The sequence below is a fragment of the Ailuropoda melanoleuca genome, chromosome 17 (genome assembly GCF_002007445.2).
Source record: "Ailuropoda melanoleuca isolate Jingjing chromosome 17, ASM200744v2, whole genome shotgun sequence".
Lineage (NCBI taxonomy): Eukaryota > Metazoa > Chordata > Mammalia > Carnivora > Ursidae > Ailuropoda > Ailuropoda melanoleuca.
The window spans coordinates 35592394-35618759 of NC_048234.1; the positions used below are offsets into that span (position 1 = coordinate 35592394).

Here is a 26366-nt window from a genome sequence, read left to right on the forward strand (position 1 = left end):
CTCTCTCGCTGGCTGTCTCTATCTCTGTCAAATAAATAAATAAAATCTTTAAAAAAAAAAAAAAAAAGAAATTTCTCTTCGGTTATATGGCTGGAGAAGCCACAGAGCCAGGCCTGGCACCACGCCTGCTCTCTGAGCACCAGGCCGCCCTCATGCATGTGCAAGGCAGGCACACGAGAAGACACACGTGCACAGGTGCACACACACGCACGCACACACACAACCTACTCTTGCTCTCTCCTGTGGTTTCACATGCTTTACAGTCTGCCACACGCACAGCTCACTCCTCAGCACTCTGGACCTGGCTTCCTTCCGTTCCTGACTAGTGCTTGCTGACCTTAACAAAAGCAACAATGACTTTAAAACTACTCTTAAATTATACATGATCGTGGAGATAATGACGAATGGTTAAAATCCAGAAAAAAAAAATCTTCCTTTTGCCTCTTCCTAACTTTCTTTTAGAATTAACAGCTAGAGGCTACAATGACAAAAGATCTCTAAGATCCTGGGAAAACCTCCTAGGGATAGAATCCTTCCAAGTGTATTCCCAGGGATGCCTGTGAAAGATGCAGACCCTGAAGTCCCACCCTAGACAAGACCCCTAATGGCAATCTTGACTGTGACAGCTCATCCCCAAGAGGCCCCCAAACAATTCTCCCTTCCCCATCAGTGCCCGGGGTGCCCCGTCAAGAGTGAGGAGCCCCCACCATGGGCTCTCCCTCCACAGTACTGGCTCTGTGACCGCTTAGATCAGCAGAATGCAGAGGAAATGGTGGGCTGGGACTCCAAGCCAGGTGTCAAAGAGGCCACCCTCGGCTGCCAGGGCTCCTCAGTGGAGACGCCCAGCAGAGTGGCCCTGCGATGAGCAGCCAGAAGGACCCTGGTGGCAGGCACCCAGCCTGAGCCATAGCCCCGCGGCCATCTGACTGCGAATGCGCGAGACAGCCCAAGCAAGAACAGTCGAGGGACCTTCCAGCTGAGATCCAGCCAATTCTCGTAATTTCAAGAAATCAAAAAGTGGTAGTTGTTTTAGGCAGCCATGTTTTGGTTTATTACAGAGCAGCAGATAACTGAAACTACTACGAACTAGCATATTCCTAGTACAGCAACGTTGTTGAATCGAAATATAATGTAATCCACATGACATCTTAAATTTTTTCGTAGCCACGTTGAAAAATGTAAAAAGAAACAGGTAAATTTAATTTTATTAATATATTTTAACTCCGTATAGCAAATATCATTTTAGCATGTTATCAATAAAAATAATAATGAAGTATTTTACAGTTTTTATCCTGTCTTCCAAAGCTAGTAGGTACTCAGTACGTACAGCACATCTCAGCTTGGGTTCCCCACACTTCAGGTGGCTCAAGCCTATCGGACTGGTCAGCACGACTCCAGGCAGTGCTGATATGTGCTAACTTTTGAAAACCACTATACTGTGTGTTGGGAAGAAGACATCGCAGCAGAAGGAAAAAAAGAGGGAGAAATTAATTCTTGCTGAAGGCCAGCTAATAAATGCTACACTATATGTTTTCACATTTTTCTTATTTAATGCACATAAACAATCACACAACATAAATACACACACAACACTGACAGGTGACAGGTGAGCATTACTGTCCTCACATCACAGATGAGGAAACAAAGACTCAGGAAAAGAAGGAAGTTACATGATCCAACCTAGAATACCCCAGAAGACTCATTTCAGACTCCTGACCTCTAGACCTGGAACACGACCAAGCACATTGCTTAAGTGACTACGTTTGTGTGAATTTGTTACAGCAACAACAGCAAACTAATACAACTTCCAACTGCATCATCTCAGACATTTGGTCATTCAACAAATGCCCAACTGATGCCAAACTCTGGGACCCTCTATTAGTGACCATTGAGGGAGAGACAGAAGCTAAACAAATCATTACAAGGTCCCGAGAGAGCTGCTATCACACATGCACGGTGTGATGCAGGAGTACAGAGGGTGCACCAGTCGTGCTGGTCTGCAGGGAAGGACGGTGTGGTGGAGATGGAGCTTCATGGACACTCTGACACTGCAGGCTCTTGAAAGAACAGGAATTGACCTTCACTTAATGAGGAAAGGAGATTCCAGGAGCAAAGAAGAGCATGCATAAAGGCAAGGAGACATAAAAGAGCTTGGCCACAACGAGAAATAAAAGTTTGCTGTGCCTACAGATTATCTCTTTGGGGAAGCAAGATAAGAGATGCAACATCTAGAAAGGTAGGTGAGACCAGGCTGTGAGGGTTTGGACATGTTGGATACAGTCACACCTCTGGAATTTCCTCTTGTTGATGGATGGGGATGTGGTTATGGAATTTTTAAAAGGGGTAGAGGTTAAAAATACAGAAATTGGAGAAGTCATCAGCTAGACAGTTCTAGAAACCCTTGGGATAGAAGACATGAGGCAGAGAGAGAGTGAAGAAGAGAACGTGGAATGTGATCCAGAGATTGCCAATCCTGAAGCGGCGAGCCGATACCTGAGTGGTAGCGACAGATCCCAGTGTTTGCCACTTGAGCAGCTTGATTAAGCTTTCTACTCCTCCACTTTCTTATCTGTACCATGGGTATAATAATCATAGCACCTTCACAGGACAACTCACATCTCTCCCTTCCAGGCGGTCCAATGGCCTCTATCAGCTACAATCATCTGGCTGGCTGGTAGGGTGTTTTCTCTTTTTTCCCCTCTCATTAAATTGCATGGCCTGCAAGTATTTATTTCCTCGATATCACTACTGAACCATGTATGGGGTCTCCATGGGCCGAGTGCTCCCAATAATGTAGGCATTTTATTGAACCTGAAAGCAAATATTAAGGAGGAAAAATATGTACCCACGTCGTTCATCTGGCCTTCGGTTTCTTTAATCCACCGTAAGTGCAGGCATGTCCCATGTCAAAGAAATCAGACAGATATTCAAATACCTACCACTGGTTTAAGGCTGGAAAGACTAGACTAAACCCCCAAACTACCACATGCTTGACAATTGCATGTTAGCTGACTCTGTCTCACGGGAAGATTTACTCCCAACAGCTCCTGGGCTGAACGGATACATCAGTCTGAGCTTTTTTTGTTTTGTTTTGTTTTTCAAATCTCAGACCATTGATCTCAGACCATTGGAATTTGAACCTAGTGCAAAATGTGTAAAGCTCATGGTTCTGGTGATGGCAAATTCACTTGCCAATGGACAATGATTGTGATAAATGTCCTGTCAGCACTACGGGGAAATTGCATTTCTAGGAGATACTCTTCTTGGAATTGAGAGGTTTCCAGAAAAAGCAGTACTCATAGTTAGGGGTGTTAAGCAAACATTCATGGCCTCCCTTCAAAACAGAATTCTGTTTCAGACAGTGCAAATCCATAAACTCGTCCAGTTTATGTTTTATGACATGACACAGTGTGAAAATGGGCCGTGATGGGAATTGTCTTACGAGACCTAATCGAGAACATAACATGTTTTACATTATACGTAACTTTCTAAAGGATATAAAACTTCTTTTTAACGATTTATTTATTTGAGAGAGAGAGAGACAGCGAGAGAGAGAGAGAGAGCATAAGCAGTGGGGAGAGGGAGAAGCAGGGAGCCCGACATGCGGCTCGATCCCAGGACCTGGGATCATGACCTGAGCCAAAGGCAGACGCTTAACTGACCGAGCCACCCAGGCGCTCCAGGATGTAAAACTTTTAAAAATGATAATTTCACCTGCGGCAACTCTACCATTTCCATGTAAGACTTAGGCACTTTAACAAGCAAATCTGAAGGCAGGATATAAAGCAAATTAAAGTCTTTAAATATTCACTTCATTTATAATTTTCATATTTAACACATTGCTATTGTAACAAAACCAGAGACCTCACACCAGGCCATAATGCAATAACAACGATAAAATAACTCCTTGATGAGTGAGTCCCAAGGGGTGGCCTCATGGTCAAAAGGCCTCTCCATGCAGGTGTGGTGAGTCAAGAAGCACAAGGCTGTGTGGGAGCTGCACTGAAAACAGGGCGCCCAGCAGGAGCAGGTGGGGAGAAAGGCACAGGCGGCTCACAGCCTCTCCCACCTTTACGATACAATAAAGAGAATCGATTCAGCACTCTGGGTGTGACCGTGGTGATTTGGAGTCATCTGACTTTAATATGACCCCATAAGACAATTCAGCGTTAAACGGCGACTGGTATTCCATGGAGTACTGGCGGTTCTATGTAAACCCACAGACTGGCAGAACTAGAGAGGACCTTGGGGGTCACTTTCTCCAGCTCCCTCCCTCATTTTACAGATTAGAGGTAGGAGGGAGGCAGGGACTCATCCCACTCCACAGCTATTCGAGGGGAGATTTAAGATTGCACTTTGAACCTCCTGACATCACGGACCTCCATTAAGCGGGGCAGGAGGCCAACAGCCTCCCAGGGGGCCTGGCATGCAGCGTTTTCTGCTGGGCTGGAGTAGAAAGGCAGCACCCCACTCCCAAAGCTAGGATGCCATCCCCCCCCCACCACCACTCGGGTTCAGCCTCGGGCCCAGTGATGCTTGAAAGACAGGCAAGCCCTCCTCACACCCATCTAGCCCAGCAAGCACATCACCTCCATCCAGGAATCCCCAGGTACATTTAGGGAAACACCAGTACCAACACCTGAGAAAGCAGAAACACCTACCAATTCAGCTATGATTCCACCCTTAGTGAATTTCACCGAATCCCGCCTCCCAAACCTCTGTTGAATGAGCCTTCCTTGGCCAAGATGGCCGGCAGCCCCTTCATACCCGCACATACAGGTGCGCAGAATCAATTTCACCCAGCTCATGAAGGTTTTGCTTGGGCTCTTGTTTGACAAATGGATACGAGCCCATGATTCTCCTATTAATCACAGGCAGAAAACCATGTCATTCCCTTGAATCTATACATGCTTAAATGTTTACCTTTCTTCCACCTGTTGTAGGTCACACTCAAAGTTGGCACTTTATGCTTTGCACAAAAATGATTTCCAGTGTGATGGGGGCAGGTGGCTCTCTCTCTGACTGATACCAAAGGAGATAATATTCAAAGACTCTGAGTCCAACCCCAAGACAGCTGCTAAGCTCTGCCACAGACTAATGCCAAGCAGGCCATTTAAAGTCCTGGGGCCCATTTCCTGATTTTTCAAGTGAGGGCAAGGAGCTCGCCCAAGGCCCCAGTCTAAGAAGCTAGTAAGCACCATAAACACCAAGTCATTGATAGAAAAGTAGCATTGAAAACACTGCAATGTATTTTACTTGTCAGTGTATATGAGCAGAAGAGGCCAACTATCACACTAAAGCTAAGATTCTTATAAAATTTCACAAATGATCAGGAAAAAAACTACACACTCAAAATTATGGCTTCGCTTTGTCATCAACTAAAGTTCATTGGCCTGGATTTTGTTCATGCTAATTTTCTGTCTTTTCTTGTCTTTTCTTTTTTCTTTTTTTCCTCTCCTTTCTTTTTTCTTTTGGATATTTAATCTCTTCAGGCCAGTAAAGAATCATCTTTTCATTTGTGGCAGAAAACTAGGCAGAAGACATAAATCTAACAGATAATGTTGTGATTTCCTAAAAATCAAATTTACTCCCACGATGAAAAAATACATTTATATCCAAGTTCCTCAAGGATGTAATTTTCACTCCAATCTACATCCCAAAATGTTATTTATTATTAACACCACTGCCTGAGCTTAATAATTACCTGAGTAATTATTTTAATAAAGTGCTTCCAACTGGCATGATATACAATTTGCTTTGTTGAGTTGTTTTTTTTCCCCCTTTACCCCAGAAAATGTCATAATAGACAGTTAATTTCATAATGGTCTCTTGTGTTTAAAATCTGGTTCCTGGAAATGATTCATACAAGTCAACTATTAGCTTTGTGGTGACATTTTGCAGAAATGTCAACGACACCTCGGAAGCACCTGCTTTGTTTGGCGGTAAAGGTACTTTGCCAACGTTCACAGTGAACAAGCAGCACTACGGGTTTTTATAAAATCCGTGTTCAATTGTTTCTCTGACCACTACTGAAATACAGGACAGTGTTTCCCAATATAAACTCATGTTATAGTCCAGAAATTTGACATATGCACCAACCATGTGAAAATTCAACCCCACTTTCAAGTTTTCCAAATATAAGACAACACTTTACCGAGCAAGATGGAGAACAGCTTCCACTATGTTCGAGCCGTCTTTGGCACTGGTCTCGCAGAATAATGCCCCATAGGTCTGTAGAAAAGAAATAGACACAATTAAACGAATTTTAGCTTCTAAAACCAACAAAAAATTAAACATTTTCTCCTGCTGAGTATGCTAATAGCTAAGAAATTGGATTCAGTTTCAATACTTTAAAATATAGTGAATTTGAGTTTTTCCAGACACGGCTCCTAGTCAGGGGATTTTTATTTTGCCTTAAAAGTAAGCACAATACACAATTTCATGTTTTAAGGTTCTTATTCCCCACAGTCCTACCGGTTGCTACAGATGTTCTCTATCAGATAATCTGAGAGGTAAAAATGATAGCTTAAGGTAACCACTCACGAATTAAATGTCCATCAAAAGTATGCCTCCTTTGGGCCGGCAGCTAACACGCATCCCTTCACACTATCATCTTCTCCTATCAAGACTCAGCAACCTCGTGCTGCTGAAACCCATGGACACCATCTGGCGTTCTATTACTCTAACTCCCAGCAGTTATGTATACGACCGCTGATCACATCTCTCCTGCTTCAAAGCTTGCAATGCTTCTCGTTCCTCTTCAAGTAACGCTCAAATGCTTCCCCACGGCCGACAAGGCCTTGCGTCTGTGTGGTCCCGGCCCACCTCCTAGCTTTACCTGCCACCCTCCTCCCTCGCTCAAAATGCTCTGGTTATTCTGACCTTCCCTCTGTTTCTCCAATGTTCCAAATTCCCTCCCACCTCATGATCTTTGCACCTGCTGTTCCCATTACCTGGGTTATGCCCTTCCCCCATCAACCCCCTTCTCCAGGCTGACTCCTACCTACTACCTTTTGAATTTTTCCGTAATCCTCCCCCGAAGTTAAGATTCACTGTGGTCTAAGCCTGACGTGTCCCTGGTAGGTCTTGCTATTAGGAAACCTCACAGCCCTCTGTGTTTTTCCTGCACTGCACTTGCCACAGTTGTAACTGATGAAGTCATTTTTGTGTGTCTCCACCTGGAGACAATGTCCCTTGCGGAAGGAGAATTTCGTGTGCCGTGGGCCTGGGTGTGGGTGACACAATCCTGTGTGGGATAAGGGGAGCATGTCATGGCCGCTCTGGAACATGGAGAGAAAGAGTAAAACAAAGGGGAAAGGCTCCACAGTGGGACATTTACCCATGAGCCCCTGAATCCACAGAAAATCTATAAAAATCTTACAATGAATGCGAATGAATTTCTAGTGGAAACGGGTAGTGCTGCTGCTGAGTTCTATGGCTAGGATGTTATGGGGTGACACGGAGGCTGCCTCTGAGGGTACAGGAGGGTAGGGGTCACGAGATGCGAAACTGAGCAAACCTCGGGAACTCAGAAATCCTGACGAGGGGATAACCTGGCGTGTGGCCAGGAACTACATGGTAAGGGGGATTGTGGGACAATGTGGCACATGGATTACATACGTTGCATGTGTATCTCCCCCAGAAATGAGCTACATGAAGACAAGGGCTGTCTGCTGTGTGCTCTGTTCCCTCCTCAGCACACAATGAAGTGCAGATGATTAAACGTGTTGAATGAATCTCTTCTGTGTTTCACTGCCTAGTTTTGATGTTTAGCATGTTTGGTCCATAATTCTAAAATTTAAATAAGAAAGATTTTCCAACTTAAAACAAGGACACTGAAACTTTTCACGGTTCATGTGCACGTGTTACAGCGCAGTCTCTCTGGGCCCCGATGTGGACGACAGAGGCAGCGGTCTCAGACAGGACTGCGATGGTGTGGACTGACCCGACCCCAGGTACCCCTGATGCCTGGACTGGGAAAGACAGGTCCTACAGGGGCCCCGAAGCATTCTCACACATTGGTGATAACGGGAAAATAAACACTCTCCCCAGTAGTAAACTGGACAGAAATGAGCTTCGTCCTCTATACAAGCCCATAACCAAACATAATTTTAGACTATTCAACTAAGCACAAATCTTAGAGAAAAAAAACCAAGTTTCCCAATTCTCTTCCACCCAGGTAACACACTGCCCTTTGGCACAGTAACCCTCTGGAAATAAACCAAGTTTTCTACACAAGACACCCATTCTTTTGCCTTGACGTGGATTCCAGAACTAGAGGAGTCCAGGAACTGGCTGAGGGTGAAGAGGAAGGCAGGATAATTCTGGCTCCTCCTTGCCAATGTTCTTCAACGAGGGAAAATGACCAAGTGATCATTTTACCTCCATGAGAGGTTTAATCCTTGGTACAATTACTTATATTCATTAAAGTGTGTGTGGAGGGGGTGGAGGGGTGGGGGGACACCTGGGTGGCTTAGTCGGTTAAGTGTCTGCCTTTGCTCAGGTCCTGGGATCAAGCCCCGCACAGGGCTCCCTGCTTAGCCAGGGAGCCTGCTTCTCGCTCTCCCTCTGCCCCTCGTGCTCACTCTCTCATGCTCACTCGTGCTCCTTCTCTTTCACTCTCAAATAAATACATTTTATAAAAATAAAAAAATAAAGTGCAGGGGGGCACTGGGAGTTGTGCCTGAGAAGAAGGCCAGGAGTCCCACTGAAAAGGGTGGAGGTTTGCCAAAGAAACCCTTAAAGCGAATACAGACAGAAGTGAACCGCCGCTGACTGCAAAGCTCATGAGCGGCTAAGGTCTATCCCAACAGACCCACTTTTGCCCTTACCATGGCCAGTTTCTCTCCCAAGTATCCTGGGACACACTTCTGTTCCTCTGCTGTGGCAGCATCACGAAGATCAGCCTTGTTTCCTACCAACATGATAGGAATGCTCTCCTGGGTTGCATCCTGCCAGGAGGGGGAGAAAAACTGTGTGCTCATCAAATCCTGAACAAGTTCCTCTGACAAGAGCAGCCGTACCAACAGCCTCTCCCACTCCCCAAATCCCCGTGGGTGCCACATGACCTGGAGGTAATATCTTCGAGCCTCACAATCTCTCTAAAAAGAGCCAAACTTCTTCCCACGCCAGATGAGACCACTGAAATTCGGAGAGGTTAAATCAGAACTTGCAAGGGCCAGGGCCATGGTCCAGATGGTCCCTGTCAGCCCTGCCACAGGGCTCACAGCCCAGCCTGTGAACTCAGGAGGCAGGTGCACAGAATTATATTTGGCTGGGGCACCCACACAATTTTCTGCGACTTTCACTCCCAAGAGTGCTGATGACAAGTCAGCTTCATTATCTCAGGGACAAAACACACAAGAAATCCCTCAGCCCTAACGGGATAAAAACAGAGCTTGGGAGCTCCACACTCACTGCGACCTGGTTTACAACAAAAGCAAAATGAGAAGGTCCTAAAGGTGGACATTTTTCTTACGAGGAGTCAATTACCAACCATTCAAAGGAATCGATTCTAAGGCCAATGTTCCCAAATCCGCTTCCGCAAACCACAACGCAGTCCCAGGTCCGCACGGGGCAGGATGTGAAACGTGAGAAGCAGAGCTGAGTCAGAGGCCACCCCTCCCACCACCTGGCCGCTCACTGGCTGTGGCCCTGAAATCAGGTGACTCGCTCATGTTTCTGCCTCAGTTTCCCCGCTGGTAAAATGATGGGGTTAGTAAGGGCACAGCGCACCTCAGCAGGCTCTGAAGAGAACAGAGGAAGATAACCGGACTGGCGCAGAAAAACAGGGTTCTGGTTCCCAGGCAAGAGAGCAGCAACCCCGACTGGGGCACGTGGAAGGGACCTTCAGCAGCACCTACAGCTACCAGCTGTGTTTTCAGTCCGGTGCTACACCCGCCACGGGATCAAGAAATGAGTCTTAGGGGCGCCTGGGTGGCGCAGTTGTTAAGCGTCTGCCTTCGGCTCAGGGCGTGATCCCAGCGTTCTGGGATTGAGCCCGGCATCAGGCTCCTCCGCTGGGAGCCTGCTTCTCCCTCTCCCACTCCCCCTGCTTGTGTTCCCTCTCTCGCTGGCTGTCTCTCTCTGTGTCAAATAAATACATAAAATCTTAAAAAAAAGAAAAAGAAAAAGAAATGAGCCTTAAAAATGATGGCATTACATTTGATTTCCTTTCTCTTCAGACCATTCTCCTCCAACCAAGGCCCCTGGAAGGGGGGGGGGGGGGGGGAACGAAGGGCCCTCCCCAAAACTAGGCGCCCTGTCCACTGACGTGTTAACTAATTGTGTTCTTTGGCAAACTGTTCAGGTTTCAAGGGGGCAACCTCTGGAAGCCACTCAACAAACACTCACTTAAGTGAGCCCCAAGAACCCAAGCATCTAAAGAACTTCCCAAAGTTATTCCAGTAAATGTGGGCACCTCCTTGAAGTCTTGACTCGAACACCACCTTCCAGGGAGGCTGCCCTGACCACACCATCAGGGCCTTTACCCTGCCCCTTCTGTGTGTGTCCACAATATTTATCATTGTCTATCATTCCACTTATTTTATTTATTTGTTTGTTGCTTGTTATGTTTCCCTACTTGGGTACAAGCTCCCCTACTTTGGGTATGCTACAGACTCTGGAACAGTGCGTGCACAAGGAGGCACTCCAAAAATGCTCCGGACTTTTACAAAGTCGGGAAGGGATCTCACATATCAAGTGTGTCCCCCATTCAACATTCACCCAAGTGTTCAACCAATACGTTATTCACGACAGGTAGGTAAATGGCCATAGTTTTATTTTACCCATGATTTTATTGTACGATTTTGTAACCCAGTGGTTTTTATCGAAGTGTATTAATTATTAAATCACCACTGACATTCTACTACCCCTCAGGCCTCTGGCCCACCCCCACAATCACACTCTCCATTTCCACCCGTATTTAGAGTGGCCACAGAGATGGTCCCCACAGAATTTCCTCAAACTAGAAAGGCTGATTTGTCAAGAGTTCATCTTGAATACAGTTTTCGTCCTTTTCAGACCCTGTGAAAGGTGATCCACGGAGCTCAAAAGGGCACTTACCACGTGTAGGTGATTAGCAAATGATGGCAAATTACGGGGTCCCCACACACGCTGTGGCTGGTCACCAAGGGCTATTTCAACACCTTGGCTGACCTTGCCTTAGGGCCTCCTGACCTTGAGCAAAATCTAAACACTTAAAATGCAGACTAAGTCCATGAGTTTCAATAATAAAAAGTTATGTTGTGCATTTTAAATATGTGTGGGTACGAGACTGTTGGCCTCATCGCTCTCTCCCAGGGAGGGCCGCCTGTCCCCTGGAGCAGATGCCTCTCCTCTGTGCGCTACACGTGCTCTCTGGACACCAGGCGCATCTCTTCTCAACCCGCTGCATGCTCGCCGATTCATCACAGCAGCGACCAGCGTTCAGTCAGGAGACACGAGGCCCCATTCAACCCCGAACCTCTAAACCACAAGCCAGGGACATACACTTTCTCTGCCTCTGGTTTCTCATAAAAAGGGAGAGTAACATTACACTTCTTACTTCTCCCCTCAGATGTTACAGAGATGAATATAGTATGTGGACAATTTGTGAAATAAAAATGCTACATAAACGTCAACACACTTCCATCATATTGGTAACAATTTTAGGTCATGATATTTCAGTAGAACAAAATGCACATTTCTTTGTCCTCACATCACTTCTTCAGTTAGAAAGAGGGTGCCTAGGGCACCTGGGTGGCACAGGTGTTAAGCATCTGCCTTCGGCTCAGGGTGTGATCCCAGCATTATGGGATCGAGCCCCACATCAGGCTCCTCCGCTATGAGCCTGCTTCTTCCTCTCCCACTCCCCCTGCTTGTGTTCCCTCTCTCGCTGGCTGTCTCTCTCTCTGTCAAATAAATAAATAAAATCTTTAAAAAAAATTAGAGATAATACACTTAATTGAAAAATTATATTAGCCACTAGTTTTTTTTCCCCAAGACAGTATACTGAACCACAGCTTGAACTGTAGTTTTATGTTAATTAATAACCGTCGGCAGCACACTGGGGTCAAAATAATTTCCTACTTTTAGAAGCTATTTACCATGAAACCAAAGGATATGAAAGCTCCTCAGACGAAAGACACCATCTCATTTAACCAAAAAAAAAAAAAAAAAAAAAAAAAAAAGCACAGATGTTACCATGTTTAAAATACCACTTGCTATTTCAGGGGCACCCAAACTACAGCCAGAATAAGGTTGAGGACACAGGTCCTAACAAGGCCAGGCCTTGCACGTGCTCACATGCGGCACACACGGGAGCCCCCGTGCACACCAAGTCACACCACCCCAGGTGTAACAGCTGCTTCTTCTCAGGTTGCCCACATTTGCATTTACTTCCAAAGGCATTCTGATTTTGTCTGTAAGAAAACCGGAAGTTTTATTCCCAGAAGCTCCCTTCAGTGGCATCCGTGGCTCTGTGGAAACGTGCCAGCTACTGAGGAAGAGACCAGTATTACCACGTGCCATGAGACACTCCCCTCTCGCAGCCAGTCCTTTCTGACCAGCCTGGATCAACGGTCTCCAATTTGGCGTGTACTTCAACAAAGAAGAACAATCGCGTCTTCTAAGATGGCCTGGGACTCCCATGTGATTTTTTGTTTGCTTCTCGGGTTTGATGCCCTACCTCAATCATGTCCACCCATTCTCGTACATTGAGAAAGCTTTTCTCGCATGTAACGTCATACAGCAGCAGAACACCATCTGATCTTCTGAAGTAAGACTTGGCGATACTCCTGAATCTGGCAAAGAGAAAATCATGTAAATAACGGTTTAATCCGTCTGCCGGTCAGAGCTGCCCCTTCTTCATCTCTGTTATGCTCGTTTCTTTCTCATCTTCTAAAATAAGCCCCCATTCAGAAGACTCTCGTGGCAACCTGGCATTGTGACAGAGCCATCTCAGGACTGGAATGACTCACTGGAAGGTAACGGAATAATTTGGGGTGTGATCTACGAGAGCCAAGCAATTTCTCCATCAAACAGTCCCAAGAATGTCTACAAACCCCAAAGCATGACCAGGACAAGGTTGAGAGTGTAATTTCTTAAAAATTTCAGCCCTGGCAACAACCTCCCAAACCCATACGTGGGACACAGGGAAGGAGATGCACGAGAGAGAAAATCATGGTTTGGGGGGTGGGAAGGGAGCACCATTGGGGGTGGCGTGGAAGAGGACCTGACAACGTGGAGTGCAACAGCATGCCAGAAGTTTTATACATATTGGGTGTGGGGCAGTTTGCTAGGGGACGAGCATACCCCAACGGATGTCCCAACTCTAAACCAACTGCAATATTTTACAGTATCTTAAAAAAGGCCACGTCACCCACGAATGTTTCTTAAATGTTGAAACTCTCAGTCTGCTAGAGAATGTGAGCTCCATGTGAGCAGCTTTCATGGATTTGTGTCTGTTCCCTGTTGAATCTTCGCAGCCTGAACGGTGCCTGGTACAGAGGCAGGTCACAGCCCACACTTACTAGTTGAACAACTGGAGAGATGCTATTTCCGAAGAGTTAGGCAGGATTGAAACGTATGCTTGATGCTTCCGGTCATCAGCAATGAATGCAGGAGAAGGCAACGTCACCAGACGCGAGCCTTCTATTTAGTTTGTGCCTCTGCCCTTGAACTGAGGGGAGCTGATAGATTCCCTTTCCCATCCTTGGTTGAGCCTGGCTAAGCACCTCCTTACCCTGACACTGCCCTCGGGGGTGCTGCCTCCCCTCAATTCTCTTGTTCAGAAAGGGCACTCTCCTTCCCCCAGCGGAACAGCAGCTCAGAGGAAGCCACACACAGCTGACAGGTAAATGAAGAAGGAAAGAATGTGGGACATGCGAGCCTTCTTGACATCCTAATACACTATATAATTACACAGTGTATTGTAATTCTAGGATTACGAGCATTAAAAACCGCCAAGCGTCCTGCGAGGCCTGTCTGTGCACACCGGGGCCGAGCCCGCAGCGCTAAGGAAAGCACTTGCCTCTCCTGACCGGCCGTGTCCCAGAGCTGCAGCACTGTCCGCTCTCCGTCCACAATGAGAGTTTTCATCTGAAAATCGACTCCTGAAAAGGAATTATACGAGAACATGGGGAACATGATGTAAATAATTCCACTGGTTTTTACGCTCAAGCCCTCTGTAGCTAAGACAAAAGGCAGTAAGCCAAAGCTGAGGGAGGTAGAGAGGGATGAATGTGGCCTTCAAGGAGAGCGGCCTTCAAATGTTAATTACGAGTCAGACCACACGTGTGCGCGCAGATGCACCATCTGCCGGCTGGCTGACTTGGGGAAGGATTTAATCTATGGACAGAAGGAAAACCTATGTTCTATTTGCCCGTGTAGTTAGATGAACTCGGTTATGTCTCTGTGTGTTTACGGGTGTGCTTGTGAGCACATTAATATGCGTACGTGTGTGTATCGGCGTGTGGATATATGTAAGATCCGTATATATGCCATGCTCTTTGGCAACTGAACAGAACGCTGCGGTCTTTTTTGAATCAAATTAAAGTGAACTTTCAGCTTTGTTATCTTGAAGGGTATAATGAAGAACCATAGATTTACAAAGACGCCCATTGTGAAGAGGGTAATCAATCTGTTCTAATATTTCTAGTCATCAAAATAAGAGCTCTTTAGATAAAGAAAAAGGTGAATGATAATTTGCATGCCTTCAACTCCTTTTACTGATTATTATGCAAATTTGGGAAATCAGGACACTTCTCTTGTTCTCAGAAGTGTTTACACAGGTATTCCGTTGTAAAGGAGGGGGAGGGATCATACACCTGGCTATGACTTTGACCATGACAAAGTGGCCATCAAAAATGTCACTTCATCAATATCAAGTGACATTTTATCAGAAAAGCTTTCCCTGGCTACCCTGTGTAAAACTGCACCTCCCTCCAAATCTCGTATTATTTTCACCCATTGCCCTGCTTTGGGATGAAGTTTCCTTGCAGGCTGGGGTTTAGCTGACCCTGTTCATTGAGTGTCCTCAGCACCTACAACAGTATCCGGCTCACAGCAGAACTCAGGAAATGTTTGCTGAATAAATGAATCGGTCATCTCTGGCTCTAAACTTGGTCTGGTTGCTCTGACTGGCTACGTGGATACCTTTGTCCTTTGTCGGTCTTCTTTTCCTAAAGTTGGGCCTTCACCAAAACAGAAGACCATTCTATAGACAAGGATACACACAAACACACACACACACCCCTATATATTATATATGCATACAGAGAGATCTCTGTATCTGTGTATATAATCTCTAAGGAAAATACAATCAAGCTAAAAGAAGGTCGTTTCCCCATTATCAACTCAAGAAGGAACCATACCCAGCGTGGCACTTGTATTTCCTCGAAATTCATTCTTGCAGAGTCTCATGAGGAAACTAGACTTCCCCACTGCGGCATCCCCAGCGAGCACAATCTTGTAAGCCCTCTGTGAGCTGGAAGATTTAGGGTCGCCATCCGCCATGTCTGTCTAGGGGGAGAAAGCCACAGTGGGTGACAAAGGTCGTGCCAGTTTTCCTCCTAATAAGTTATATGGCACCGAAAATTCACAGTGTTCATGAATAAAATATCTCAGAAACTACCTACCTGTGGTGACAGAGCCGAGATGGGCTTTCTTGAAGAAGTGACGGTGCTGCCCTCACTAGCAGACCCCTGGGGTTTCCAGTCTAAGATGGCAGCCACACCTTCTGCACCAAACGTCTCTTCATCCCTTATATCAGGAACCTGGTTTGGTTGTTTTTTTTGTCAGCCATTAAAAAACAAAGTCTCTCATTACACATATACATCATGGATTAAAGAGAAGAAAAATACGCAGCTGAATCTACAGTCACTGCTGTTATGGAACAAAGTGGCCCCAAATGGCAATCTGTGAAAATTTCTCCCTACCTTGGTGAAGGAAAAAAACATTCTACTGACTATGTTTCATATTTATAGCCTTTAAGTCGTATTCCCATGACAGATACAAGTCAAACAGGGTGACAGATTTCTATCGAAGGTACGGCCCAGGAGACAGTGATTTCTGGGGCTTACGTCTATGTCTGAAGTATCACCCCCAAAGCTCTCCTGCGTGCCGTGTGACTTCTGAAGTCCCCTCTGGTGCTTGTATTCCACCTCCGAGTCATATTCGTTGGAGTCTCTCAGGGTAGACAAGCCACTGTCAAAGCAGCTCTCGGGAAGGCTGTCCACCTCATAATTCATCCTCTGCATAGGGTCACAGAGGGCCAACGAGTCACAGTCCTCATCCACATAGGAGGAGCGGGATGACCTGGTATGAAGGAGAAGAGAGTTTACCCGAGAGTTGACACAGCTCAGGACTACACAGCAGTAGAATCAAGAAGACCAACACTCTCACTTTTGCCAAGAACCACAATGTGGTCCATGATTATGCATCGAGGAAACAAAATGTTCAAAGCAACATCAGCTCATTTTATGCAACAATCAATTAAGATACAGACACTCAAGTCTAACATTTAATAAAAATGAAGCCATTTTTAAAATCACTTTCTTTATTTCCTGATACAAAAGGAATCACAGCATCCAGAGCATGAATGCAATCTCAAGTTAAGAAAAATGTAGGCAGAAGATGTGAACCTTTTTACTCTAATGTGGTCAGACCATATTCCAAACAGCTTGTCCATTTCTGGATAAAAGCTCTACTTTTAAAAAGGGATGCTGAGAACCTGGAGGGGAAAGGGAACCATGATGACGTAAGACTCAAAACCCTCAGACATAAGTTTCCATGAACTCAGCTTAAGTCTTAATGGTTGTCCTCTTCAAATACCTAGAAAGCTGACACATGAAGACAAAAAATACATTCTCCCAGGTTGCACAAGACAAAATAAGGACCAGCTGATGAACCTTTCTGGGAGTCATATTTCTAATCAACATGGTGAAAAATGACAGGCAATTAGAAAGGTGTGGTACCAGAATACGAGGTATGAGTTTTCTGCCACTAGGTGTTGATACATAGTCTAGAAAGACTCTTACAGGAAAGGTTTCACAGGGAGGTGCTCTGGGTAAAGGCTGGAACCTCTGACTTCTATGGATGTTTCCATTTGTGAAACTCTGCAAAATCTTATAAGTGAGGGAGAAGTTAACATCAAACAAGAGAATCAAAAGAAACTGCATTATTCCCCTAATTACTTTTGCTTTTCCATTTGATTTTCACAAAAACCTAAGTTTATATTGAAATAATAGGGCGCTTCAGTGGCTCAGTTGGTTAAGTGTCCAACTCTTGATTTTGGCTCAGATCATGATCTCAGGGTCATGAGACCGAGCCCCACATCAGGCTCTGCATTCAGGGTGAAGGCTACTTGAGATTCTCTCTCTCTCTGCCCCTCCCCCCACCATGTGTGTTCTCTCTCTCTCTCTCTCTCTCTCACACACACACACACACAAGAAGAAGAAGAAGGAGAAAAAGAAAAAGAAAGAAAGAAAAACAAGAGCCACAACTTATTTAGTCTCCACTACACACTGGGCACTATCTTGGCCACCTGGCACACACTATCTCATCAGGATGGGGAAATGGCCAGCGCTGATAGGCCAACAGAGAAAAAAATAGCAAGAGATGAATATGCTCAGAAAACAGAGGGTGATCTCAATATAAATAAGTATAAACCATATAAATCTGAGAAGTCAAAACTATTTTGGTGTCAGGTCACCTGGGTAGTGCAGCCGGCTAAGCGTTGGACTCTGGGTTTCTGCTGAGGTCATGATCTCAGGGTTGAGAGATCAATCCCCGCTTTGGGCTCCTTGCTCAGTTCTGAGTCTGCCTGAAGCTCTCTCTCCCTCTCCCCACCCACTCTCCCACTCATGCGTGTGCACACGTGCACGCTCTCTCTCTCTCTCCCTAAAATAAATAAATCTTTAAAAAAATATTTCAGTGCCATTAGCAAATACTTAAAATTAACTAAAAAGGTAAGAACTTAACTCTCCCTAAATATGTTACTCAATTACAAAGTCTTTATCCTGGGGGCATGTCTTCAAACCATATCACTAGTTAGCTAGCTCTGTGTATTTGTGTGTATACATATATATTTTTGTTGTTTCATTACTTATGAAATTCTCCTTCTAAAACTGATTTCAGCCACACTATAAGGAACCTAAGGAAACCATTCTCACTATAATATAGTAGAAACGACTTCAGCTCCATGTCATTATTAGAACTTTTTAAAAACCTTATTCAGATTTTTGATAAGGAGGGAAGAAGTGAAATACAGAATTGAGAAATCACTTCCATGAATATCTAGACTCCAAATTAAAAATATAGGTACAGATCAGACTTTTTCGAACTTATATATATATATATACATCCTTTTAAAAAGTAAACTATTCTTACATCCCCAAAGAATATTTTCATAATTAAGTATGTACAAATATAGAACAAGCTATATTTTTGCTACAAATCTTAGAAAAAACACAAAACTAAAAACAAGTACACAAGTTAAAATCTAGTAAGGCCACAAAAGCAATAAAAGTAAATTTACAACATGCTTTTAAGCTTTTATGTTAGCATCAAAAAGAAAATTATGTTAACTTCTTATATTAAACTAATAACCCTCCAAAGAGAACATCAGTCCAGACCCTGATGGCCCGCTAGTTATCATTCAGGGTGATGAGCGCCCAAGTGCTATACTCCTGTCCCTCTGAGCCACTGGGGTGTGATGACTTTGTCCCTTAGAACCTACTCTTGAGGAGTTCTTAATCCAGTCCTGATGAGCCTTATTCATGGTGTGTAATCTTTTCCAAAATGAACCATGGTAAAATTTCTGAAGTAATTTTCAGTTATGTATTTTTCCTCCATCTGCTTAGAATTGATCTTAAATATCAGTCCAGAAAAATTACAAGCACCCACACATTTTTAAAAACTAGCATCTATTTCTCAATAACAGAACAACTGAGGTGCCTAAACCATCAACATTTATTACGTCACAAATCAGTGAGCAATAAAAACATCTGATACTTGGATAGAATTTTCCTAAAGGTGATCACAAATAAGCCCTGGTAATAGACCTTCTTCCTGAAAGGGGACCTGACCATTTTGCTATCACCAGGATAGTTAAGTACATTATTCTTTATTTTTTTGTTGATTTCAAGCTTTTATTTAAATTCTAGTTAGTTAACATTATGGTAAAATTGGTTTCAGGAGTAGAATTTAGTGATTCATGACTCGCATGTAACACCCAGTGCTCATCCTAACAAGTGTTCTCCTTAATATCCATCATCCCATTAGCCAATCCCCCACCCTCTTCCCTCCATCAAACCTTAGTTTGTTCTCTAGCGATAAGAGTCTCTTATGATTTGCTTCCCTCTCTCTTTTGTTTGTTTTCCTTTCCCTGTGTTCATCTGTTCTGCTTCTTAAATTCCACTTATGAGTGAAATCATATGGTATTTGTCTTTCTCTAAGTTATTATGCTTAGCATAATACACTCTAGTTCCATCCACATCATTGCAAATGACAAGATTTCATTCTTTTTGATGGCTAATATTCCATTGTATATATATCCCACCTCTTCTTTATCCATTCATCAGTCGATGGACATTTGGGCTCTTTCCATAATTTAGCTATTGACAATGCTGCTATAAACACTGGGGTGCATGTACCCCTTCCAATCAGTATTTTTGTATCCTTTGGGGAAATATGTAGTAGTGCAATTGCTGGGTCATAGGGTAGTTCTGTTTTTAACTTTTGAGGAACCTCCATACTGTTTTCCACAGTGGCTGCACCAGTTTGCATTCCCACCAACAGCGTAAGAGGGTTCCCCTTTCTCCACATCCTTGCCAATATCTATTGTTTCCTATGTTGTTAATTTTAGCCATTCTGACAGGTGTGAGGTGGTATGTCATCATGGTTTTGATTTGTATTTCCCTGATGATGAGTGATGGAGAGCGTCTTTTCATATGCCTGTTAACCACTTGTATGTCTTCTTTGGAAAAATGTCTATTCATGTCTTCGGTCCATTTCTTAACTGAATTATTTATTTTTCTGGATGTTGAGTTTGATAAGTTCTTTATATATGTTGGATACTAACCCCTTATCAGATATGTCCTTTGCAAATATCTTCTCCCATTCTCTCAGTTGTCTTTTAGTTTTGTTGATTGTTTCATTTGCTGTGTAGAAGCTTTTTATCTTGATCAAGTCCCAATAGTTCATTTTTGCTTTGTTTCTCTTGCCTCTAGAGATGTGTCTAGTTAGAAGCTGCCACGGCTGAGGTTAAAGAGGTTGCTGCCTGTGTTCTCCTCTAGGATTTTGATGGTTTTCTGTCTCACATTTAGGTCTTTCATCCATTTTGAGTGTTTATTTTTGTGTATGGTATAAGAAAGTGCTCCAGTTTCATTTTTCTGCATGTGGCTGTCGAGTTTTCCCAGCACTATTTACTGAAAAGACTCTTTCTTCCATTGGATATTCTTTCCTACTTTGTCAAAGATTAGTTGACCGCATAGATGTGAGTCCACTTCTGGATTTTCTATTCTGTTCCATTGATCTATGTGTCTGCTTTTGTGCCAGTACCATACTGTCCTGATGATTACAGCTCTGTAATACGGCTTGAAATACAGAACTGTGATGCCTCCAGCTTTTCTTTTCTTTTTTAAAAAATTTTATTTATTTATTTGAGAGAGAGTGCATGTAAGTGAGAGAGTGCATGCACGTGGTGGGGGAGGGGCAGAGGGAGAGGGACAAGCAGACTCCTCACTGAGCAAGGAGCCCAACTTGGGGCCTGATTCCAGGACCCCAGGATCATGACCTGAACTGAAGCAGACAGTTAACTGACTGAGCCACCCAGGCACCCCTTTGCTTTTCTATTTCAAGATCACTTTGACTATTTGGGTTCTTTTCTGGTTCCATACACATTTTAGGACTGTTTGTTCTAGCTCTGTGAAAAATGCTGGTGGTATTTTGATAGGGATTGCACTGAATGTGTAGATTGCTTTGGGTAGTATAGACATTTTAACAATGTCTGTTCTTCCAATCCATGAGCATGGAATATTTTCCCATTACTTTGTGTCCTCTTCAATATCTTTCGCAAGTGTTCTATAGTTTTCAGAGTACAGATCTTTTACCTCTTTGGTTAGATTTACTCCTAGGTATCTTATGGTTTTTAGTATAAATGTAAATTGGATCTATTCCTTGATTTCTCTTTCTGCTGCTTCATTATTGGTGTATAGAAATGCAACAGACTTCTGTACACTAATTTTATATCCTGTGACTTCGCTGAATTCATGTTATCAGTTTTAGTAATTTTTTGGTTAAAGTATCCTGTCATCTGTGAATAGTGAAAATTTGACTTCTTCCTTGTTGATTCGGGTGCCTTTTATTTATTTTTGTTGTCTGACTGCTAAGGTTAGGACTTCCAGTACTATCTTAAATAACGATTTTAGAGTGGACATCTCTGTTTTGCTTCTGATCACAGAGGAAAAGCTCTCAGTTTTTCCCCATTGAGGATGATATTAGCTGTGGGTCTTTCATATATGACCTTTATGATGTGTAGGTATGTTCCACCTATCCCTACTTTGTTGAGGGTTTTTATCAAGAATGGATGCTGTATTTTGTAAAATGCTTTTCCAGCATCTATTGAGAGGATCATATGGTCCTTATCCTTTCTTTTATTAATGTAGTTCTTATCTTTTCTTTTATGAATTGATTGATTTGTGAATACTGAACCACCTCTGAAGCCCAGGAATAAATCCCACTTGATTGTGGTGAATAATCCTTTTAATGTACTGTTGGATTTGATTTGCTAGTATCTGTTGAGAATTTTTGCATCTCTGTTCATCAGGGACATTGGCCTGTAATCCTCCTCTTTAGTGGGGTCTTTGTCTGGTTTTGGAATCAAGGTAATGCTGGCCTCATAGAATGAGTTTGGAGTTTTCCTTCCATTTCTATTTTATGGAACAGTTTGAGAAGAATAGGTACTAACTCTTCTTTAAATGTCTGGCAAAATTCCCCTGGGAAGCTATCTGGCCCTGGGCTTTTGTTTGTTGGGAGATTTTTGATTACTGATTCACTTTCTTTCCTGGTTATGGGTCTGTTCAAATTTTCTATTTCTTCCTGTATCAGTTTTGGTAGTTTGTATGTTTCTAGGAATTTATCCATTTCTTCCAGATTGCCCAATTTGTTGGCCATATGATTTTTCATGACATTCTCTTAGAATTATTTCTCTTTCTATTGGTTGTGATCTCCTCTTTCTTTCGTGATTTTATTTGGGTCCTTTCTCTTTTCTTTTTGATAAGTCTGGATAGGAGTTTATCAATTTTATTAATTCTTTCAAAGAACTAGCTCTTAGTTTCATTGATATGTTGTACTGTGTTTGTTTGTTTCTATACTGTTTATATTTCTGCTCTAATCTTTATTATTTCCCTTCTTCTGCTGGCTTTAGGCTTCATTTACTGTTCCTTTTCTAGCTCCTTTAGGTGTAGCGTTAGGTTGTATATTTGAAACCTTTCTTGATTCTTGAGGTAGGCCTGTAATGCTATTTACTTCCCTCTTATGACTGCTTTTGCTGCATCCCAAAGGTTGTGGACTGCCATGTTTTCATTTTCATTTGCTTCTATGCCCTTTTTCATTTCTTCTTTAATTTCCTGGTTAACCCATTCATTCTTTAGTAGGATGTTCTTTAACCTCCATGTATTTGTGGTCTTTCCAAGTTTTTTCTTGTAGTTGACTTCAAGTCTCATAGCATCGTGGTCTGAAAATATGAATGGTATGATCTCAATTTTTTTGTACTTGTTGAGGCCTGATTTGTGACCCAGTATGTGACCTATTCTGGAGAATGTTCTATGTACACTCAAGAAGAATGTGTATTATGCTGCTTTAGGATGAAATGTTCTGCCTATATCTGTTAAGTCCATTTGGTCCAGTGTGTCATTCAAAGCCGCTGCTTCCTTGTTGCTTTTCTGCTTAGAGGATCTGCCCATTGCTGTATGAGGGTTAAGAGTCTTCTACTATTACTGCATTATTATCAATGAATTTCTTTATGCTTGTTATTAATTGGTTCATATATTTGGGTGCTCGCAAGTTGGGGGCATAAATATTTACAATTGTTGGATCTTCTTGTTGGATAGACCCCGTAATTATGATATAGTGTCCTTCTTCAACTCTTGTTACAGTCTTTGATTTAATATCTAGTTTGTCTGATATAAGTATGGCTACTCGCTTTCTTTTAATATCTGTTAGCGTGACAGATGGTTCTCCATCCCCTCATTTTCAATCTGGGAGTGTCTTTAGGTCTAAAATGAGTCTCTTGGAAGCAACATATAGATGGGTCTTGTTTTTTTATCCCTTCTGATACCCTATATCTTTTGATTGGAGCATTAGTCCACTTATATTCAGAGTGATTATTGATAGGTAAGAATTTTGTGCCGTTGTATTACTGTAAAGTCACTGCTTCTGAAGATTTTCTCTNCTGGAGATTTTCTCCGTTCCTTTCTAGTCTGTTGCTTTGGGTCTTTCTTTCCCACAGAAAGAGTCCCCTTTAATACTTCTTGCAGGGCTGGTTTAGTGGTCAGGAACTCCTTTGATTTTTGTTTGTCTGGGAAACTTTTTATCTCTCCTTCTATTCTGAATGAATAAAGTATTCTTGGCTGCATATGTTTTCCCTTCAGCATGTTGAATATATCATGCCACTCTCTTCTGGCCTGCCAGGTTTCTGTGAAGAGATCTGCAGCTAGCCTGATTTGTCTTCCCTTGTAGGTGAGGGTTTTTTTTCCCTTTCTGCTTTCAGGATTCTTTCCTTATCTCTGTATTTCCTTATCTCTATCTTATCTCAAATTTTACTAAAATATGTCTTGGTATTGNAAATTGGATCTATTCCTTGATTTCTCTTTCTGCTGCTTCATTATTGGTGTATAGAAATGCAACAGACTTCTGTACACTAATTTTATATCCTGTGACTTCGCCGAATTCATGTTATCAGTTTTAGTAATTTTTTGGTTAAAGTATCCTGTCATCTGTGAATAGTGAAAATTTGACTTCTTCCTTGTTGATTCGGGTGCCTTTTATTTATTTTTGTTGTCTGACTGCTAAGGTTAGGACTTCCAGTACTATCTTAAATAACGATTTGAGAGTGGACATCTCTGTTTTGCTTCTGATCACAGAGGAAAAGCTCTCAGTTTTTCCCCATTGAGGATGATATTAGCTGTGGGTCTTTCATATATGACCTTTATGATGTGTAGGTATGTTCCACCTATCCCTACTTTGTTGAGGGTTTTTATCAAGAATGGATGCTGTATTTTGTAAAATGCTTTTCCAGCATCTATTGAGAGGATCATATGGTTCTTATCCTTTCTTTTATTAATGTAGTTCTTATCTTTTCTTTTATGAATTGATTGATTTGTGAATACTGAACCACCTCTGAAGCCCAGGAATAAATCCCACTTGATTGTGGTGAATAATCCTTTTAATGTACTGTTGGATTCGATTTGCTAGTATCTGTTGAGAATTTTTGCATCTCTGTTCATCAGGGACATTGGCCTGTAATCCTCCTCTTTAGTGGGGTCTTTGTCTGGTTTTGGAATCAAGGTAATGCTGGCCTCATAGAATGAGTTTGGAGTTTTCCTTCCATTTCTATTTTATGGAACAGTTTGAGAAAATAGGTACTAACTCTTCTTTAAATGTCTGGCAAAATTCCCCTGGGAAGCTATCTGGCCCTGGGCTTTTGTTTGTTGGGAGATTTTTGATTACTGATTCACTTTCTTTCCTGGTTATGGGTCTGTTCAAATTTTCTATTTCTTCCTGTATCAGTTTTGGTAGTTTGTATGTTTCTAGGAATTTATCCATTTCTTCCAGATTGCCCAATTTGTTGGCATATGATTTTTCATGACATTCTCTTAGAATTATTTCTCTTTCTATTGGTTGTGATCTCCTCTTTCTTTCGTGATTTTATTTGGGTCCTTTCTCTTTTCTTTTTGATAAGTCTGGATAGGAGTTTATCAATTTTATTAATTCTTTCAAAGAACTAGCTCTTAGTTTCATTGATATGTTGTACTGTGTTTGTTTCTATACTGTTTATATTTATGCTCTAATCTTTATTATTTCCCTTCTTCTGCTGGCTTTAGGCTTCATTTACTGTTCCTTTTCTAGCTCCTTTAGATGTAGCGTTAGGTTGTATATTTGAAACCTTTCTTGATTCTTGAGGTAGGCCTGTAATGCTATTTACTTTCCTCTTATGACTGCTTTTGCTGCATTCCAAAGGTTGTGGACTGCCATGTTTTCATTTTCATTTGCTTCTATGCCCTTTTTCATTTCTTCTTTAATTTCCTGGTTAACCCATTCATTCTTTAGTAGGATGTTCTTTAACCTCCATGTATTTGTGGTCTTTCCAAGTTTTTTCTTGTAGTTGACTTCAAGTCTCATAGCATCGTGGTCTGAAAATATGAATGGTATGATCTCAATTTTTTTGTACTTGTTGAGGCCTGATTTGTGACCCAGTATGTGACCTATTCTGGAGAATGTTCTATGTGCACTCAAGAAGAATGTGTATTATGCTGCTTTAGGATGAAATGTTCTGCCTATATCTGTTAAGTCCATTTGGTCCAGTGTGTCATTCAAAGCCGCTGCTTCCTTGTTGCTTTTCTGCTTAGAGGATCTGCCCATTGCTGTATGAGGGTTAAGAGTCTTCTACTATTACTGCATTATTATCAATGAATTTCTTTATGCTTGTTATTAATTGGTTCATATATTTGGGTGCTCGCAAGTTGGGGGCATAAATATTTACAATTGTTGGATCTTCTTGTTGGATAGACCCCGTAATTATGATATAGTGTCCTTCTTCAACTCTTGTTACAGTCTTTGATTTAATATCTAGTTTGTCTGATATAAGTATGGCTACTCGCTTTCTTTTAATATCTGTTAGCGTGACAGATGGTTCTCCATCCCCTCATTTTCAATCTGGGAGTGTCTTTAGGTCTAAAATGAGTCTCTTGGAAGCAACATATAGATGGGTCTTGTTTTTTTATCCCTTCTGATACCCTATATCTTTTGATTGGAGCATTAGTCCACTTACATTCAGAGTGATTATTGATAGGTAAGAATTTTGTGCCGTTGTATTACTGTAAAGTCACTGCTTCTGGAGATTTTCTCTGTTCCTTTCTAGTCTGTTGCTTTGGGTCTTTCTTTCCCACAGAAAGAGTCCCCTTTAATACTTCTTGCAGGGCTGGTTTAGTGGTCAGGAACTCCTTTGATTTTTGTTTGTCTGGGAAACTTTTTATCTCTCCTTCTATTCTGAATGAATAAAGTATTCTTGGCTGCATATGTTTTCCCTTCAGCATGTTGAATATATCATGCCACTCTCTTCTGGCCTGCCAGGTTTCTGTGAAGAGATCTGCAGCTAGCCTGAT

The 26366-nt window shown here is 42.6% G+C and overlaps 1 protein-coding gene across 1 annotated transcript in view; it reads right to left on the bottom strand.

Annotated features, from left to right (window-relative positions):
- Positions 1-26366, bottom strand: part of RASEF (RAS and EF-hand domain containing) — an 80074-nt gene that overhangs the window by 3870 nt on the left and 49838 nt on the right. Inside the window, exons 8-15 of the mRNA XM_034647346.1 lie at positions 17019-17105; positions 16062-16296; positions 15618-15755; positions 15354-15501; positions 14012-14093; positions 12668-12782; positions 8832-8951; positions 6155-6231 (exon numbers count right to left, since the gene is read on the bottom strand). Coding sequence (XP_034503237.1) covers positions 6155-6231; positions 8832-8951; positions 12668-12782; positions 14012-14093; positions 15354-15501; positions 15618-15755; positions 16062-16296; positions 17019-17105 — 1002 coding nt within the window. The remainder of the gene's footprint in view (positions 1-6154; positions 6232-8831; positions 8952-12667; positions 12783-14011; positions 14094-15353; positions 15502-15617; positions 15756-16061; positions 16297-17018; positions 17106-26366) is intronic.